General features: G+C 39.4%; 1 protein-coding gene across 1 annotated transcript; it reads right to left on the bottom strand.

Moving 5' to 3' along the window:
* Window positions 1-9,633: 9,633 nt before the first annotated feature.
* On the bottom strand, window positions 9,634-15,686 carry RIPPLY3 (ripply transcriptional repressor 3). Its single transcript, XM_072133235.1, has 4 exons — window positions 14,788-15,686; window positions 11,743-11,806; window positions 11,063-11,133; window positions 9,634-10,604 (listed from the first exon to the last, which is right to left on the bottom strand). Exons 1-4 carry the CDS (start codon window positions 14,871-14,873, stop codon window positions 10,355-10,357), a joined length of 471 nt encoding a protein of 156 aa, XP_071989336.1. The 5' UTR covers window positions 14,874-15,686; the 3' UTR covers window positions 9,634-10,354.
* Window positions 15,687-17,222: the final 1,536 nt, after the last annotated feature.

The raw sequence follows: 17,222 nt of genomic DNA, 5'->3' as shown, positions 1-17,222 counted from the left end.
CTGCGCTGGATTCGGGTCCGGCCGGGATTTATTAAGGTAGTTCCTCCGACGTCCACCAGGTGGCGCTGCTGCGCTGAAGAGCATTGGAACGCACTGGAATACACCGAGCCGGGCTGAGTGAAGGTAAGTGCAATTTTCGTGACACATTTTTTTTTTTAAATGCGGAGGTTTTTCCGAATCCATGGGTTTTCGTTTGGCCACGCCCCCCCATTTCCGTTGCGTGCATGCCGGTGCCGATGCACCACAATCCGATCGCGTGCGCCAAAATCCCGGGGCAATTCAGGGGGAATCGGCGCAAATCGGAAATATTCGGGTAACACGTCAGGAAAACGCGAATTGGGCCCTTAGTAAATGACCCCCATTGCCTCCTTCTTTTCATTTGATACTTCTAATCAAGATTGCTCAGAAAGCCAAATCGGCACATTGGTGATTGTAGGCCAACACGTTAAATCATCATTGTCCCAACAACCTGCTGAAATTAACCTATAGAGTCAACGACTGACCATCTCCTGTCCAGGCCCCCTAGATGTACAGAAGGTGCACCCCTAGGTGCAGAAGTTGTCAAATAGACCTTAAAAGGTATGCCCATTAGTCAGGAGGCCTTTGTAAGGTGGAGGAAGCCATCGTGGGCCACCCAGTCTGACATCACTTGAGTGACACTCACCCTTCTGGTGTTCATAGGCTTTTATTCCCCCACCGCAAAGAGGGGCAAGAGTAATGCAGTAAGACACCATGAATGTGCCAAATATAAAGCTATGGGGCCTTGAGTTAGTCACACTTTTTGTGCACGGGGCATAAGGGTTAATATCTTGGTCCATCATAGAGTCAGGGATGTTTCAATCGAACATGTCCCGACACCAAATAGGATATTTGGAATTGCAGTATCCTTCTGTGCTTTCTTGGGTCAACCAAATAAAATTATTCTTGGAGACCACCCTCCATCAACCCCAGGCCATTAGATTACCTTTTGCTGGACTTGTAGACCTACCAGATCATCGTCTAGCTCCTTAGTGGGCCATTCAGTCCTAAAGTGGGAGCCGCAATTATCCAGTGTTTTATGCTCTTGAGTCTTTCATCGTGCATATATATTGGGAATGTCCTCAGAAATAAGGTTGAGAAAAGTCATAGGTCCACCAGGTCCAACCTATAATCCTAAAGTGTTGATGACCATAGCTTCACCATGTATGCCCCTTGTATAGGTTTACAGATTCATACAGATGTCCATTGGCCCCCCATGCTAAAGAAACCTACCTGCTCAACAAAGCCCAGAAGGCCACTCTTTTGGTCTATAGTTGGTTGTCGAAACATTATGCATATTGTATGATGTAGAGGAGGGGGGGTCTTCACTCAACTTTCTATCTGAGTCGCGAAGTTTCCCTACACCCAGGTCATGGGTTTTTTTTAGTTATGGTCCCTTTTAATGTATAGTTATCCTGAATTAGTGGCATAGTCCTAGGATTTGGGCAGTGATTATCCATAGCGGAGCAGCGGATGACCTCAGTAGGACACGTCCTCACCTTGTGCCTCACATAACAATGGCTGATAGTCTCTCCTCTACTTCTTATTAGCTATTCTTTCATTGCCTCTATGTAATGTGCTGCTGAATTTCACCAGCCGATCAGTGAGTGGCACATATCCATCTCTCAATACATTGCAATAATCTGTCCCATCAACAGCTCTGGCAGCAATGAGCACTGATAGCGGCCTCCTCCCCAGGCCTGGTCTAATGATTTACCAGCCAAGATCAAATATCTGTAGTCTCAGGAGCCTGGTCACAGAGGACAACCCTGCCCTCACCCTCACCCCATGACCTGCTCTTATCACTGACCACAGCAGAGGACAGGGGAGACTCTCCATGAGAACAAAATCCTAGCACCAGATAAAAACACTACACAGGTTGTTGTTTTTTTTAACGACGTGTATAATTATAAAAGTTTAGAATTAAAAATAAAATGAAAATATTTTTTTTAATTGTCCTCACATAAATGGGGCAGCAGAAATGTATTTATTTTCACTTAAAATTCTGTTCATTATAATAATAGCTAATAACAATTAGAACGTTACTATGAATTTATTAATTATTTTTATTAGATATGTTCATTTTGACATTTTATTTATTTACATTTTTCCTTTATATATTTCCTAGGAAGTTGTAGCCTTTTGTATTAAGCTCTTTGTGTACTTTTTTATATTACTAAATTACTGGGATTTTACAGTATTTTCTTTAAATGAATGAGTCTGATGCCCATTCTACCCATTTTCTATAGTACACATATATTTTATGCAAAAACCACAATGTTATGTTAGGGAGCAGCACATACATGTTTGTAGGTTTAGTTTATTTTGTACATTTCTATATAATCTTTTTTGATTACCGTAAGCCAATTTTTTGTGCTTTTTCTTTTTTAATTGAACTGTTTTTATTACTTGTTTTTTTATTTAATTTTAAAATGTCATTAATATTTATATATATATATTTCTCTCAACTATCTAACTCATACCTACAATCTTTTATCTACAGTATTTACCTGTCTATCGCATTCCTCCTTACCTTGTATACAGTATATATATATATATATATATATCATCTCATGTCTCGTTATATACCTATCTATCTCTAAGATGCACTACCTACCAACCAAATCCATTGCTATTTTATGTACACTCCAACGCTGTGAATAACCAGCTGTTTGTTAAACCAGTCTATTCCCAGCCAGAACAAGGGCTAAATAATAAATATGGATTTAAAAACTGATATTGTAGAAACATATTTTTATCTTTAAGACAACATGTTGCAGTAAAATAGATAGATATGATATAGATGGAAAGATGTAGACAGAAAGATCGATAGATAGATAGATAGATAGATAGATAGATAGATAGATAGATAGATAGATATATGGGATATAGATAGATAGATAGATAGATAGATAGATAGATGTGAGATAGATAGATATGAGATAGATAGATAGATAGATAGATAGATAGATATATGGGATATAGATAGATAGATAGATAGATAGACGTGGGAGAAAGTAGGCAGCACTCCAAAAAGTCCAATTGATGGTGTTAAAGGTGAATTCTTTATTCCATGATGACAGGTATAATAAAGTGCAACGTTTCGGCTCAACTTGGAGCCTTTTTGATAGATAGATAGATAGATAGATAGATAGATAGATATGAGATAGATAGATAGATATGAGATATAGATAGATAGATAGATAGGAGATAGATAGATAGGAGATAGATAGATAGATAGATAGGAGATAGATAGATAGATAGATAGATAGGAGATAGATAGATAGATAGATATGAGATATAGATAGATAGATAGATAGATAGATAGATAGATATGAGATATAGATAGATAGATAGATAGGAGATAGATAGATAGATAGATAGATAGATAGATATGAGATAGATAGATAGATAGATAGATATGAGATAGATAGATAGATATGAGATAGATAGATAGATAGATAGATATGAGATATAGATAGATATGAGATAGATAGATAGATATGAGATAGATAGATAGATATGAGATATAGATAGATATGAGATATAGATAGATAGATATGAGATATAGATAGATAGATAGATAGATAGATAGATATGAGATTGATAGATAGATAGATAGATATGAGATTGATAGATAGATAGATATGGGATATAGATAGATAGGAGATAGATGATAGATAGATAGATAGATAGATAGATATGAGATAGATAGTTAGATATGAGATTGATAGATATGAGATAGATAGATATGATAGATAGATATGAGATAGATAGATAGATAGATAGATAGATAGGAGATAGATATGAGATAGATAGATAGATAGATAGATAGATAGGAGATAGATATGAGATAGATAGATAGATAGATAGATAGATAGGAGATAGATAGATATGAGATAGATAGATATGAGATAGATAGATAGATATGAGATAGATAGATAGATAGATAGATAGATAGATAGATAGATAGATAGATATGAGATAGATAGATATGAGATAGATAGATAGATAGATAGATAGATAGGAGATAGATAGATAGATAGATAGATATGAGATATAGATAGATAGAAGATAGATAGAAAGATAGATATAAGATAGATAGATAGATATGAGATATGTATGAGATAAATTGATAGGAGATAGATATGAGATAAATAGTTTGATAAACAGGTACATAGATAGATAAAAATATAAAAGACAGGTAGTAGATACATAGATGATATAATGAGATAATAGTTCCATTATTTATATAGTGCACACAGATTACACAGCGCTGCACAGAACTTGCCAAATTGGAGGAAAATGGAGGACCTGGAGGAAACCCAAGCAAACATGGAGAGAACATACAAACTCTTTGCACATGTTGTCATAGATAGATATGAGACAGACAGGTAGAACATAGATATACATATTAGACAGATATGTATTAGATAGATATAGATGTGAGGTCGCTATCTGTATGGTGGATACTGTTGTGGCTTGTGATGACACTCGTGTGAACCATCAGCACAGTGACCCCAGTCTTCATCCTGTGACCCCGGGGCCATCCATCACCATCAGGTGCTGTCACAGGGTCAGGTGTAGTGTGTGCTCAGTGCAGTGTACACCGGCCCCGGTGCAGGATATATTTACCTGCAGTGAGGAGAAGTGTCACCCAATGTCACAGGACGTGATATGACATTTGTGGAACATGATTGATTACATTGGGGAAAGGAAATTCAATATTCTATCAGTGCGATCCAATGACACCGCTGATTCTTCCCATCTGACCCATGGAAGTCACATCAGACCATTGGCATCTCTTGTCTTCTGGGGCTTCTAGGGGAACAGAAGTGAAGTTTCCTTTCACTTTAAGAAAAATCTCCCATCAAAATCCATCATGATAAACCAGGGACATTACTCATAGATCCAGGCCCCTTTGGGAATTATTTTATATTAATTATCCATGACCTCCTTTCTTCTGAAAGCAAAATGATGCTGATGAGCCTGAGAGTTTCATGGGGACATTACCAGAGCCCATCCATGCTGTAGCTTCACAGGATGTTACACTGCCTCACCCTCCATCTCTGCCTTTGCTCATCACTCACAGTGAAGTGCTCGTGCACAGTGTAACAGCCTGTGAAGCTAAAGCACAGGCTCTGGTAACGTCCCTGAGAGCACTTCAGGCTCATTAGCATAACTTTAGAAGTTGTCTTTAAAAAAAGAGGAGGCTGTGGATAACAAATATAAGAAGATTACCACAGTCTATGAGTAAGTGTTCCTGGTTTATCATGATGGATTTTGAGATTTTCTTTAAGAGGTCCTGTCAGTTCCGGTTAGAAACCTTTATTATAACGAACCAATGAAGCAATACAAAGATTATTTTTAATATATTAGTATGCAAATCAGCCTCAAGTGCACCGGGGTCGGGGCTGACTTTCAAGATTTGTATATTTGTATAGACAGCTGTGATGCAAGAAAAGGCTCAAAATATCACAGCGAACGGTTACTATTGGGTTAATTTCCATACAAATCTAGATCCCTTATCGGTAGACAATTCTGGTCCCGCCTCCGGAGCACTTGGCGATTCATTTGCATATCTTTAAGTAAATGATTATCTCTTCTGTGACCACTTCTTCTGGCATTGGTATTGGTTTGGAGACAGATTGGACCTGACTGCCTCTCTCTCACCTGGTGGGACAGTGGTGGCGCTGTATATTTTAGGAATATTTTGCACGTGTTGGACCCATCTTTGTGATCTCTCGGAATAACTAACATGTCTTTTGTTTAGATATTTCCTTGCGTTGGTGTTTTGGGAATATTCCGCGGGCACATGAGATAAGACCCTCTTGTTTAATATCACGTATCTGATGACTTAGGCCGTGACCCCTCATCATGTGGCGGCGCTTGTATCCACCAGCACATCCCGGATGGAGCCGCTGACACCATTCAGACTGTCGCCAGCTAAAAAATATACAAACCTTGTAAAAGTTCCGCCTGACTTCACTCCACTTCGGTTTCCAAGCTTTTTTTCGTTCCCATGGATGAATACTTAAAGGGGCTTCTCTGTCCACCCGCAGCCAAATCCTCACACACGCAGCTCGTTTTAACCCCTTCTGCCCTTGAACCAGCATCTGTGCCATTCACTTTCACCAACTACATATAAGCCATAGTATAAAGAAAACTTTATTGTATATAATACATATTTGGGGAGCCATAAACATGAATACTTAAAGGGGTGGGCCACTTTACCTCATGTTTTTTTGCAATGTGTGTGTTTGTGTGTGTGTGGGGGGGGGGGGGCAGTATATGAGGTAATTTTCCAATACACATCTAGTAATAGTCCTGCTCTGCTTTCTTGATATGTAAAGTGAGGCCTCCCGTCTTTTACCTCATCAGCCGGACATTCCTGACCATAAAATGGCGGCAAATGGAGGGTCATGTGATCTCTATCTGTCCATGAATAATCGCCCTGCCAGGACCTTAACCCCTTAAGGACCAGGCCCTTTTTCGTTTTTGCGCTTTTATTTTTCACTCCCCACCTTCAAAAATCTATAACTTTTTTATTTTTCCGTGTACAGAGCTATGTGATGGCTTATTTTCTGCGTAACAAATTGCACTTCGTAGTGATGGTATTAAATATTCCATGCCGTGTACTGGGAAGCGGGAAAAAAATTCTAAATGCAGTGAAAATGATGAAAAAACACATTTGCGTCATTTCTTGTGGGCTTGGTTTTTACAGCTTTCACTGTGCGCCCCAAAAGACAGGTCTATTTCATTCATTGGGTCAATACGATCACGGGGATACCAAATTTGTATAGGTTTTATAATGTTTTCATACATTTACAAAAATTAAAACCTCCTGTACAGAAAAAAAATTCTTCATTTTGCCGTGTTCTTGCGCTAATAACTTTTTCATACTTTGGTGTATGGAGCTGTGAGTGGTGTCATTTTTTGCGACTTCTGATGACGTTTTCAATGCTTCTATTTTTAGGACTGTGCGACCTTTTGATCACTTTTTATAGAATTTTTTCTATTTTTCAAAATGGCAAAAAAATGCCATTTGCGACTTCGGGCGCTATTTTCCGCTACGGGGTTAAACGGAGTGAAAAACGGTTATTATATTTTGATAGATCGGGCATTTTCGGACGCGGCGATACCTAAAGTGTTTATGATTTTTACGGTTTATTTATATTTATATCAGTTCTAGGGAAAGGGGGGTGATTTGAATTTTTATGTTTTTTTAATATAATTTTTTTTTTTTAACTTTTTTTTATTTATTTTTTTTACTATTTTTTAGACTCCCTAGGGTACTTTAACCCTAGGTTGTCTGATTGATCCTACCATATACTGCCATACTACAGTATGGCAGTATATGGGGATTTTGCATACCATCTATTACAATGTGCAGATCGCACATTGTAATAGATAGCCTCGATCATGACAGCCTCGGATCTTTGTGTGATCCCAGGCTGTCATGGCAACGGATCGCCGCTCCCCGGTGACGTCACGGGGAGTGACGATCGGAGCCAAGATGGCGGCGCCCACGCGCCGCCGGCTCTTTGATGCCGCCGGCAGCTTTGCCGGCGGCGATCAAAGGGTTAACACCCGCGATCGGTGCAAGCACCAATCGCGGGTGTTAGCGATGGGCGTTTGCTTCATTATGAAGCAAATGCCCGGTGAGTATGAAGAGGGCTCAGCCCGTGAGCCCTCTTCATACTCCCCCATGCGCAGTAAGACGTAAGGGTACGTCTTATTGCGCTATGGGGTTAATCTTATATTCATGAACACCAACATAAGGTCCTCGAAGGTAGATTGTTCATGGCCAGAGATCACATGACCCTCCATCTGCGGCCATTTTATGGTCAGGAATGTCTGACTGATGAGGTAAAAGACAGGAGGCGTCACTTTACATATCAGGAAAGCGGAGCAGAACTATTACTAGATGTATATTAGTAAATTACCTCATACTCTGCCCCACACATTTACACACACATTACACACACAGTGCAAAAAACATGAGGTAAAGTGGCCAACCCCTTTTAGTGTATTTTAGATATTTATGACACGTTGCCAGACCAGGATACATCAATATGGCTATCTAAATACACAGAGGAAATCAAAAATCATTTGGGTTACGGTCAAAGGGCTCAATCCTACAGAAAACATCCATCCGTTTTTTTGTCCGTTTCGTGTCAATATTGTATCTGAGCGCCATTAATTCCATGGTTCTGTACAATCAGGAAGGGCTTCACATACATTAAGAAAAGAGTATATACAAGAACAAAACAAAAAATACAGAGATCAGGAAATGGTACCTGATCCGATTTTTTGTCACGTAAAATCCTATTTTTTTCATGCAAAAAAAAAGTATGGTTTTCAAAAATTTTATGGAAAACATGGAATATGGTGCCCAGTATCATCTGATAAAAGAAACACACTGATGTCATCCACGGGAAATAATAGACATGTGAATCGGCACATACACAATTAAGGATCGGTATGCAATTCCTTTAAAACATGTATAACGTACTGAAGAAAAAAAATTGTTGTGTGAATGAGCCCTAAGGCCAAAGACTCACAAGGCCAGGTACCAGGACCAACATTTTTTTTTACCGTACACCCTTGGCCTGGTGCAGGCCTCAACATCCACGAAAGAAAAACCTGCAATACCACATACAACCCATGGACAAGTGTGGCGCTGCTTTTTGGAATAAAATAGTCATCCTTACTTCATTCTGCGGAACCCCTTTAAAGTTGAAGCAAATTTGAAGGTTTATGTGTTCTGTGTTATCCCCCATAACTTATTCCATCAGCCCCGAACTGTGTTTTGGGTCCTATATCAGTTACTTCAAAATATCTGCTTACATCCGATACCCATTTTTCATAGCATGTATTCCCTTTCTGTGTTGCAGATTGGTCCCAATGTGATTGGATGTTGCTTTTTCATGCAGATAAATCATGGAACTGCTCAATTAGACAAGTACACCCAATATTATAAGCGTATGTCGGCAGCTTCCATGATGGTAGACCTTCAATAGGAACACGTAAGGCTCAGCTCATATAGTAAAAAAAGAAAGTAAGAAAATTACTAAATGATGATCACATTAGGCATTCCCACGTCCCAAAATCCTCTAAAATACCAAAATAATTATTCCATGTACTTTCCCTAGTCGAGAAAAAAAGTAACAATGGCGTCCGACTTCAGGACATGCCGTCTTCCCTTCCCAAGTGACATAGATCATGTGACCGGTGACTGGATTCAAACCTTGAGTAGCTGCACCCACAGGTGACCATCCATCGGCAGTTGCAGTGACTGAGGGGGCTGGATCTCTGCAGTGCACATGGATTATAGACCCTCAGGCTGAGAAGATAAAGATCATGTGACCTAGAGTTGGCCGTCGTAGAAATTCGCTGGCAATGACCCTCTTCCAGGCCCTAGAAGGGGCTTTGTTATTTACAAGACAGAGCAGCATGGAGGGTGAGAAACAGGTGATCCCGTGCAAGAAGAATACACTGCCTCGTTTTCATGTATAATCAGTGTAATGCTATTCAAAATTTAACTATTTAATTAAGATCCGACCGAGTCCAGTTTAACTCATACGTTTATTAAACTCATTACAAATCATCAACCGCAAAAATGTACAATTTGTAAAAAATTTACAATAAAAAAAATTCTAATTACAACATTTACAATCTATTTACAATACAATGATAGCAGTGCAGTCAGGATGGGCCATTGGATGAACTTGGCTTCACATTGACATGATGCTTCACCTCTGGGGTTGGGGTATGACTTTGTCAAGAAGGTTATAGCTGCTCCGCCATGGGTGAGCGACCTTCACTTTAGGTGGTCATAGGATTGAAGGATATGAAGCTCCAAATCATTTGCATAAAATTCACTAAATTTGGTTGACCTGAAGGATTTATGTTTTTATTAAGATCATTTTTTAGGCCCTCAAACCAGTACCATCCTGCAACAAGTGCCTAAATGAGAGGCAAACCTCGACAAATAACCTCAACAGGTACAGAAATTTTAGTCTCCATTGGTCCTTCACACCATGTCCTCCTCACATATTCTTCTCCCCAAAAACATGTCTTTCTTCTTCCCATGGCATGTCCTACTCAAACATTCTTATGTCCTGGAGATGTTCATCTTGATCTTGGTAACCATGAGGCTTCAGTGCAGAGACCAGTAGGTTTAGTACATAACAAAACCCTTCCTAAAACAGAAGGTGGCCCTATACTCGTGGCTGGTTCAAGGCCCCACATAGCAAAAACAAGACCCCAATGGGTTTGATGGACATCTGTCCCAGTTTTAGTCTATAAGGGATAACCCTTGGTCACAGCCCAACTATTTGGTGCTCTGTTTGGTTCCTGGACAATATGCAGAGTCCTCTTCCACCAAGTTTCGAGCCTCTCTTGCAGAAAAAGCCTCGTAACTCTGATAATAGTTATAGTAGTCCATCTCATCTTCATCTTCCTCCTCAGACTCAGAATCATCGTTGTAGAAATGTATAGTGGCTTGGACCGGGAAACTGGCTAGAACTTTTTGCCCCATGTGTTGGAGGTACTCGTCTGTCTTTGATTTGGGCATGTAAAGCCTGAGGAAAAGAAAGAAAAAAGGAGTAAGGATGTGGCTGATATGAACCCAACCAGGGCAAAAACATTCCAAAAATTAACCTGAGATGAAGGATGTTAATATTCAACATATGAATGGTTATAAAATGGTTCACAGGAGCACCCAGTAACAGCCCCAAATCATCTAACCTGCTCACCTTTGGGTGGAGTTATCATAAACCCCTCCCTTTTTGGGTGTCAGTTGCCATTATTGTTCTGGTTGGCACATATAGTAAGTGAAGTCAAACATTTCCACAAAATCATTCTTTTATTAAATTGGCCTTGTTGCATACTGTATTATTATTTAGTTCAATGTATTTAGAAATCTCCTAAGCTCCCCCTAGTGGTGGCTCCATATAACCAGAAATACAATGGGGAGTGAACTCCAGACATTATTTAAGTATATATTAAGAAAGAGTCCATGGGTGGCTATGGCACTTACCTTACAGGGTGCTGAAATCCCAATGCTCCCTTTTTTCCAGGAGTGTCGTTATCAGGATCTCTTGTGTTACCCTGTCAATAGAAAACACAGATCCAAATATAGTAGCCCATAGGACATGAAATCCTTCACCTAATTAGCCCACCAACCATTTATAGAGCAGAAATATTTCCCAGCTTGTCTAGAAACAGGTGTAAAGTCATTCTGGGACTACAAGTTACTATCATGCCTTCCAGCTGTCCTTGGGATACAGTAATGCTATCCCAATACAACAGAGCAGCAGCGGCCTGTGACATCCTAGGCCTGGGAAATCCTGTTGTCTCTCTGGATTGTGATCATCCTCCTCTCCGCAGCCTCAGGATGTGTTATACCTGTAAACATGAGCTGTCGCCTAATCCTCATTCACTGGGACAATAGAGCGGCAGCAGCACACACTGATCTACTATTCATGCAAAATGCTAATTCTGCAAGAGGATATTTGGATTTCTTCTTCTATTACTATAAAAAATTTACAGATCCAGAAATTATTCTTATTCTGGACTTCTTTGAGACATAGCTAGATAGGTAGATACAGATACTTGGATATGATAGATAGATAGATAGATATGAGATAGATAGATATGAGATAGATAGATATGAGATAGATAGATAGATAGATAGATAGATAGATAGATAGATCTTACCAGTTTCTCCTGTGTTGCTGACACTGTGGATGACAACAGCCAGGGCCTCCATAGATTTGGGTTACTGCAAAATAATAAGGTCATAGTATCTGAATAAACATGAACAATTTACATACGGTATATTGTGCATTCATTAGGGCAAAATAGATGTCTTCAATCTATCTATCTATCTATCTATCTATCTATCTATCTATCTATCTATCTATCTATCATCTATCTATCTATCTATCTATCTATCTATCTATCTCACAACTATCAGAAACTATCCATGTATTTCTCATACATCCTCTCTTGGTCTCTATGTGAGTGTTCCCCATACATCTGTATATGTATATTTCCTCCCATGCGTTAAACCATTACCTGCCTGGATTCGGCTCTGTAAAGCCGTCCTGTTCAGCCCCATTACCTGTCTATACAGACACATGCGGCCGTTACCTGCGCCTATTGACTGCGGTGAGCGGACTACTACTCCCACATTCCTCACAATAATGATCATACATAAGACGGATCTCGGCTTTTATAGAAATGTCCTTATTCTTGCCACAACACCCCACAGAACAAACAGAGCGGCCGTATTGTGGGTGTAATATTAACCAGCATCTATCAGACAGGTTTCTGCTCCACTTCTTTACAATTACACTTCAAAGGCGCCGGCTGCAAACACCTCCAGGCTGCAGGAGACAGCGCTAATCCTATAATTTACAGGTAAAGGGGGGAAAAGTCACAGACATGTGTGTAGTGTCTGAGAGCCGGATCCCTCCTGTGCTCAGAGCCGCCGGACCTGTCCGAGGATGTAGCAGAGCTGAGTCTGTCATCTCCTGACGCTCATCCTATGTAATATTACACGATATGTGAGGCCTTGGTTTTCATGGAAAAGGAATCCAACAAATACTGAGAAATCAATTGACACGTTTAATAGGCAATCTACCCTATCTTAAAGGGGTTGGCCACTTTACCTCATGTCTTTTGTAAAGTGTGTGTAATGCGTGAGGGCTGGATATGAGGTAATTTACCAATATACATCTAGTAATAGTCCTGCTCCGCTTTCTTGATATGTAAAGTGAAGCCTCCTGTCTTTTACCTCATCAGTCAGACATTCCTGTCCATAAAATGGCCGCAGATGGAGGGTCATATGATCTATATCTGTCCATGAGCAATCGCCCTTCCAGAAATGTTATCTTATAATCATGAAGACCATCATAAGGTCCTGGATATTGCTTATGGAGAGATAGAGATCACATGACCCTCCACCTGCGGCCATTTTATGGACAGAAATGTCTGGCTGATGAGGTAAAAGAGACAGGAGGCTTCACTTTACATATCAGGAAAGCGTAGCAGAACTATTACTAGATGTATATTAGTAATTTACTTGATATCCTTCCCCCCTCAAAGTGTACACACATTACAAAAACAGAGGAAGTGACCAACCCCTATATATTGCCAAATGTTAGTTTATCTGGGAGTCACAGCTGTTGGTATTGTAGAGTTATTCACACCTGGAGTCTTGTGGACCCTAAGGGAACCACAGCCCATTTGCCCCATAAGAACCCACCAGTACCATAGATGGTATAGGCTAACTAGGAGCTGTATTACATAATATACATTAGAGCCTGAACCGTGTAACTTATAGGGACGTAAACAATGAAAATAGTGGCATCTAGGCCCAAAAGCCTTAGGGGAGCAAAGGCCCCTCTACCACATAAGAATACACTGGTACAATGGATAGTATATGATAACTAGGAGCTGTGTTATATAAACTTATAGGGGTATAGAAAATGCAAACAGTCGCATCTAGTCCCAAAAGCCAAAAAGCCCCTCTGCTACATAGGAATACAGCAATACAATGGATCTTATATGATAAAGAGGAACTGTGCTACATAGTGTGCACAGAGAGCTTAAACCTATAACTATGACTATTATTTTCATTCATTTTAATCAATTGAAAGTTAGTGACTGAGATTTAGAGCAAAATCAAATAGAATGGAATTGAATTTCCCATTCAGGATTCAGATTTTTTTTGTCCAACTTGCAATTTTATGGAAGCAGGTTATAAATAATAATAATAATAATAATAATAATAATAATAATAAATGGGTACAGTTACAGTATATATAAATTTTTTTGCTGTATACAGGCGGTCCCCTACTTAAGAACACCCGACTTACATACGACCTCTAGTTACAAACGGACCTCTGGATATTGGTAATTTATTGTACTTTAGCCTTAGACTACAATAATCAGCTGTAACAGTTATCAAAGGTGTCTGTAATGAAGCTTTAGTGTTATTCCTGGTTCTTATGACAACCCAACATTTTTAAAATCCAATTGTCACAGAGACCAAAAAAAAATCTGGCTGGGATTACAATGATAAAGTATACAGTTCCGACTTTAGTCTTAGGCTACAATAAACTATACCAGTTATCACAGGCGTCTGTAATGAAGCTTTATGGTTAATCCTGGATTGTATGACAACCCAACATTTTTAAATTCAATTGTCACAGAGACCAAAACAATTTTAACTGGGGTAACAATGATAAAATATACAGTTCCGATTTACATACAAATTCAACTTAAGAACAAACCTCCAGAACCTATCTTGTACGTAACCCGGGAACTGCATGTATTGAATCCTCAGTTTTTTTTTAATTTGTATACATTATACAAACAAGTCAATTGACATAAAAACCTACAATTTTGGGGGGGTTTTTGTACATAGTGATAAAAAAAATGGAAGCCCCTATTTTTTTTTTACTCCATGAATTCAATCAGCAAAAATAAAGAAAAAAAAAACACACAGATTTTTTAATAGATACAATAAAATTATAAAATAAAGGAATACAAATTGGAGTCCTAACACTGCATCTAACTAGGTCGAAATAAATATTAAGAGCAAACTACAAATTCAGCGAGGGGGTTGTAACTAATTTAATTTCAAACAAAAATCTAAAAATTATATATAAAGTTAAGCGCTCGTGTAAAGGAAACCTGCGATTATCTTCTATGTACGTGATAATTAGTATGTCAGCCCCTAGCAGTTGCGCTTACCTTTCTCCTTGGCCGGGATGCCTTGGGTTGGAGCAGTGACACATGTGGGCTACCGTGGCCTTGAGAGTATAGTGTGCAGAATCCATAGTGCGGAGTAGGTCAGGCTTGTACCTTGTCTTGCTGTGGACTGACTGGCAGGTCCATTGAGGCCGGCTCTTTTATCTTACAGCTCTCACCTAAAGTAAACAAGGCGTCAGGTAAGGGGGAGGAGGAAGGATGAAAGAGCCCCCTCCCCTCCTGCCGGGGGTTTGTAGAAAGTGCACACTTCTCAGCTCAATAGACCCTTGCGAGGAAGAATGACAGGAAAGTGCAAGCACCAGCAGTAGGTTCAGGACTTGTAGGACGATACCGGTAGGTTAGTGATACATTAGGTCGAGTATATACAGTATCTTCTACAAAAATAATACAAAAAAAAATCCTATAAAGAAAGTATTGGGCTTAAGTATAAGCTCTCATTCAAGAGAAATCAGGAGTCAGCTATCGTATGTGTATTGGGTCCTCTATCTCACCCCCGATAGATGATGTCGGGAAGAAGGAAAGATCAACGCTTTGTACATTGCGGAGAAACACTAAATACAGAAATGTGTTCCAGCACCTTAGTGTGGCTGTACACATCGTATTCTAAGGGTTGTCCAACTTACACCTGTGGATAGGGGATAAGTTACAGATTATTTGGGGTCCAACAGCGGGGCCCTGATCTATCGGTAGGATGGAGTATTGGCATGACCGGTCATTCATTTCTTCACGATTGATGGGACTTGGATGGTGGTCTCACATAGCCCCTTATAAGTGAATGGATTGTGTAATGGAGCTTCTGTCACACAGGAGGACATTCGAGACGCTTTTCACCTTGTGAATAGGAAAAGTTACCATAGCCTGACAACCCCTACAATGTGTGACTTAGCTACACAGTTTCTTTTACTACTTTTTGACACTCATTTGTCCCAGTTGAGACATATTTGTCCCAGTTTAGCTGTATTTGTCCCAGTTTACCATTATTTGTCCCAGTTGAGACATATTTGTCCCAGTTTAACTGTATTTGTCCTACTGAATATGTATTTGTCCCAGTTTAGCTGTATTTGTCCCAGTTAATATGTATTTGTCCCAGTTGAAACCAGACAACGTGGGGATAGATAACCCCCAATGACTTCATCAAACTAGTTATCCGTTTCATGTTCTATCAGAGGTTTCGGCTCCCTAATCTTTTTGTTCTAAGTGAGATAAGCTGCTTCCAGCCCTCTCCTAGTACAGTACTTATGCATCGCTCCACCACCCCCGGCATGTACATACTGTATATGGGGGAATCCAACAAGTTAGTATTCTACCGACATTGTATGCCCAGCTTTACTCACTTTTCAGATTCTGAAGACATGTATCGAACCCATTGCGCATGGTTATTAAGGGACCCCTAGGAGATATCCATTTGCAGAACAGGTATGAATATCTGGGGAGACTTCTTTCCAAACTAAAAAGCCAAAATTTTCAACCGACTATTCTGTTAAAGGGTCTAAGCACCCATTCTTAAACCCCTGTACCCTTTCTACATATTATAGTTTTCTTCTTTCTTTTTGGCACTTACATTTATGTATGTGCTTATGAAGCTCCTACTTGGCATTAGGTGCTGCCTTATCTTACCTGGCAATTATTTCCCTGCTCTGTTACCCTTAGTGCCATATTTTCTGTTCAAATGGGTGAAAGGCAGAATCACCTCCCCCTTCTTATGACAGGTTGTTACACATTGGAAATGTACATTGTTTTTACTGATGGTTATATGTTGAAATGTACATTGTTTTTACTGATTATTATATGTTGCAGGAGCTGTGGTCACATGTTCTTTATGTGCAGGTCCTCATGAACAGAGAAGACCGAGGAGATATCATGTAGAGTGCAAGGGAAATAAAGTCATCATTGAGGTTACAGAATCTCAGAATACAAACCTCAGCTGCTGCAGAACCTTATAATACCTTATATCACACACTTTAGATGTTAAAGAACCAAACAGACTTTGCAGAAGCTATAATGTATAGTGTGATGCTACATTTTTCCATTCCATAAAGTAAACTTTATGGAAATAACTGACACTCACACAATGTAGTGCAGTAAACCTATAGAAGAGCAGCTGGGAACCGCCATGTTGTTATTATTTCTGGAAAAAAAATGATTTTCTTAACATAATTGTTCACTAAACAAAGCACCTACAGCATAGATGGAACCAGGAGAGAAATAGAGAAAGAACTCCAGCTGTATCTATGAGACACGTAATGTATGGATGGTGGAAACAAAGGTTTATTCTGTGCTATATCATCTATAGAATGAAAACCCTGAGACATCACCATACAACACATATGTCATGCTTTGTCACAATTTAGCTTTCTCGTCTCCTTTATTTGCAGTAAATTTCTGCTGTAAATATAGGAGATAAACAGATTCTTAGA

The sequence above is a fragment of the Engystomops pustulosus genome, chromosome 2 (assembly GCF_040894005.1).
Source record: "Engystomops pustulosus chromosome 2, aEngPut4.maternal, whole genome shotgun sequence".
Taxonomy (NCBI): Eukaryota; Metazoa; Chordata; class Amphibia; order Anura; family Leptodactylidae; genus Engystomops; species Engystomops pustulosus.
Note: the sequence above shows the minus strand (reverse complement) of the source record. Positions and strands in the feature narration are given on the sequence as shown.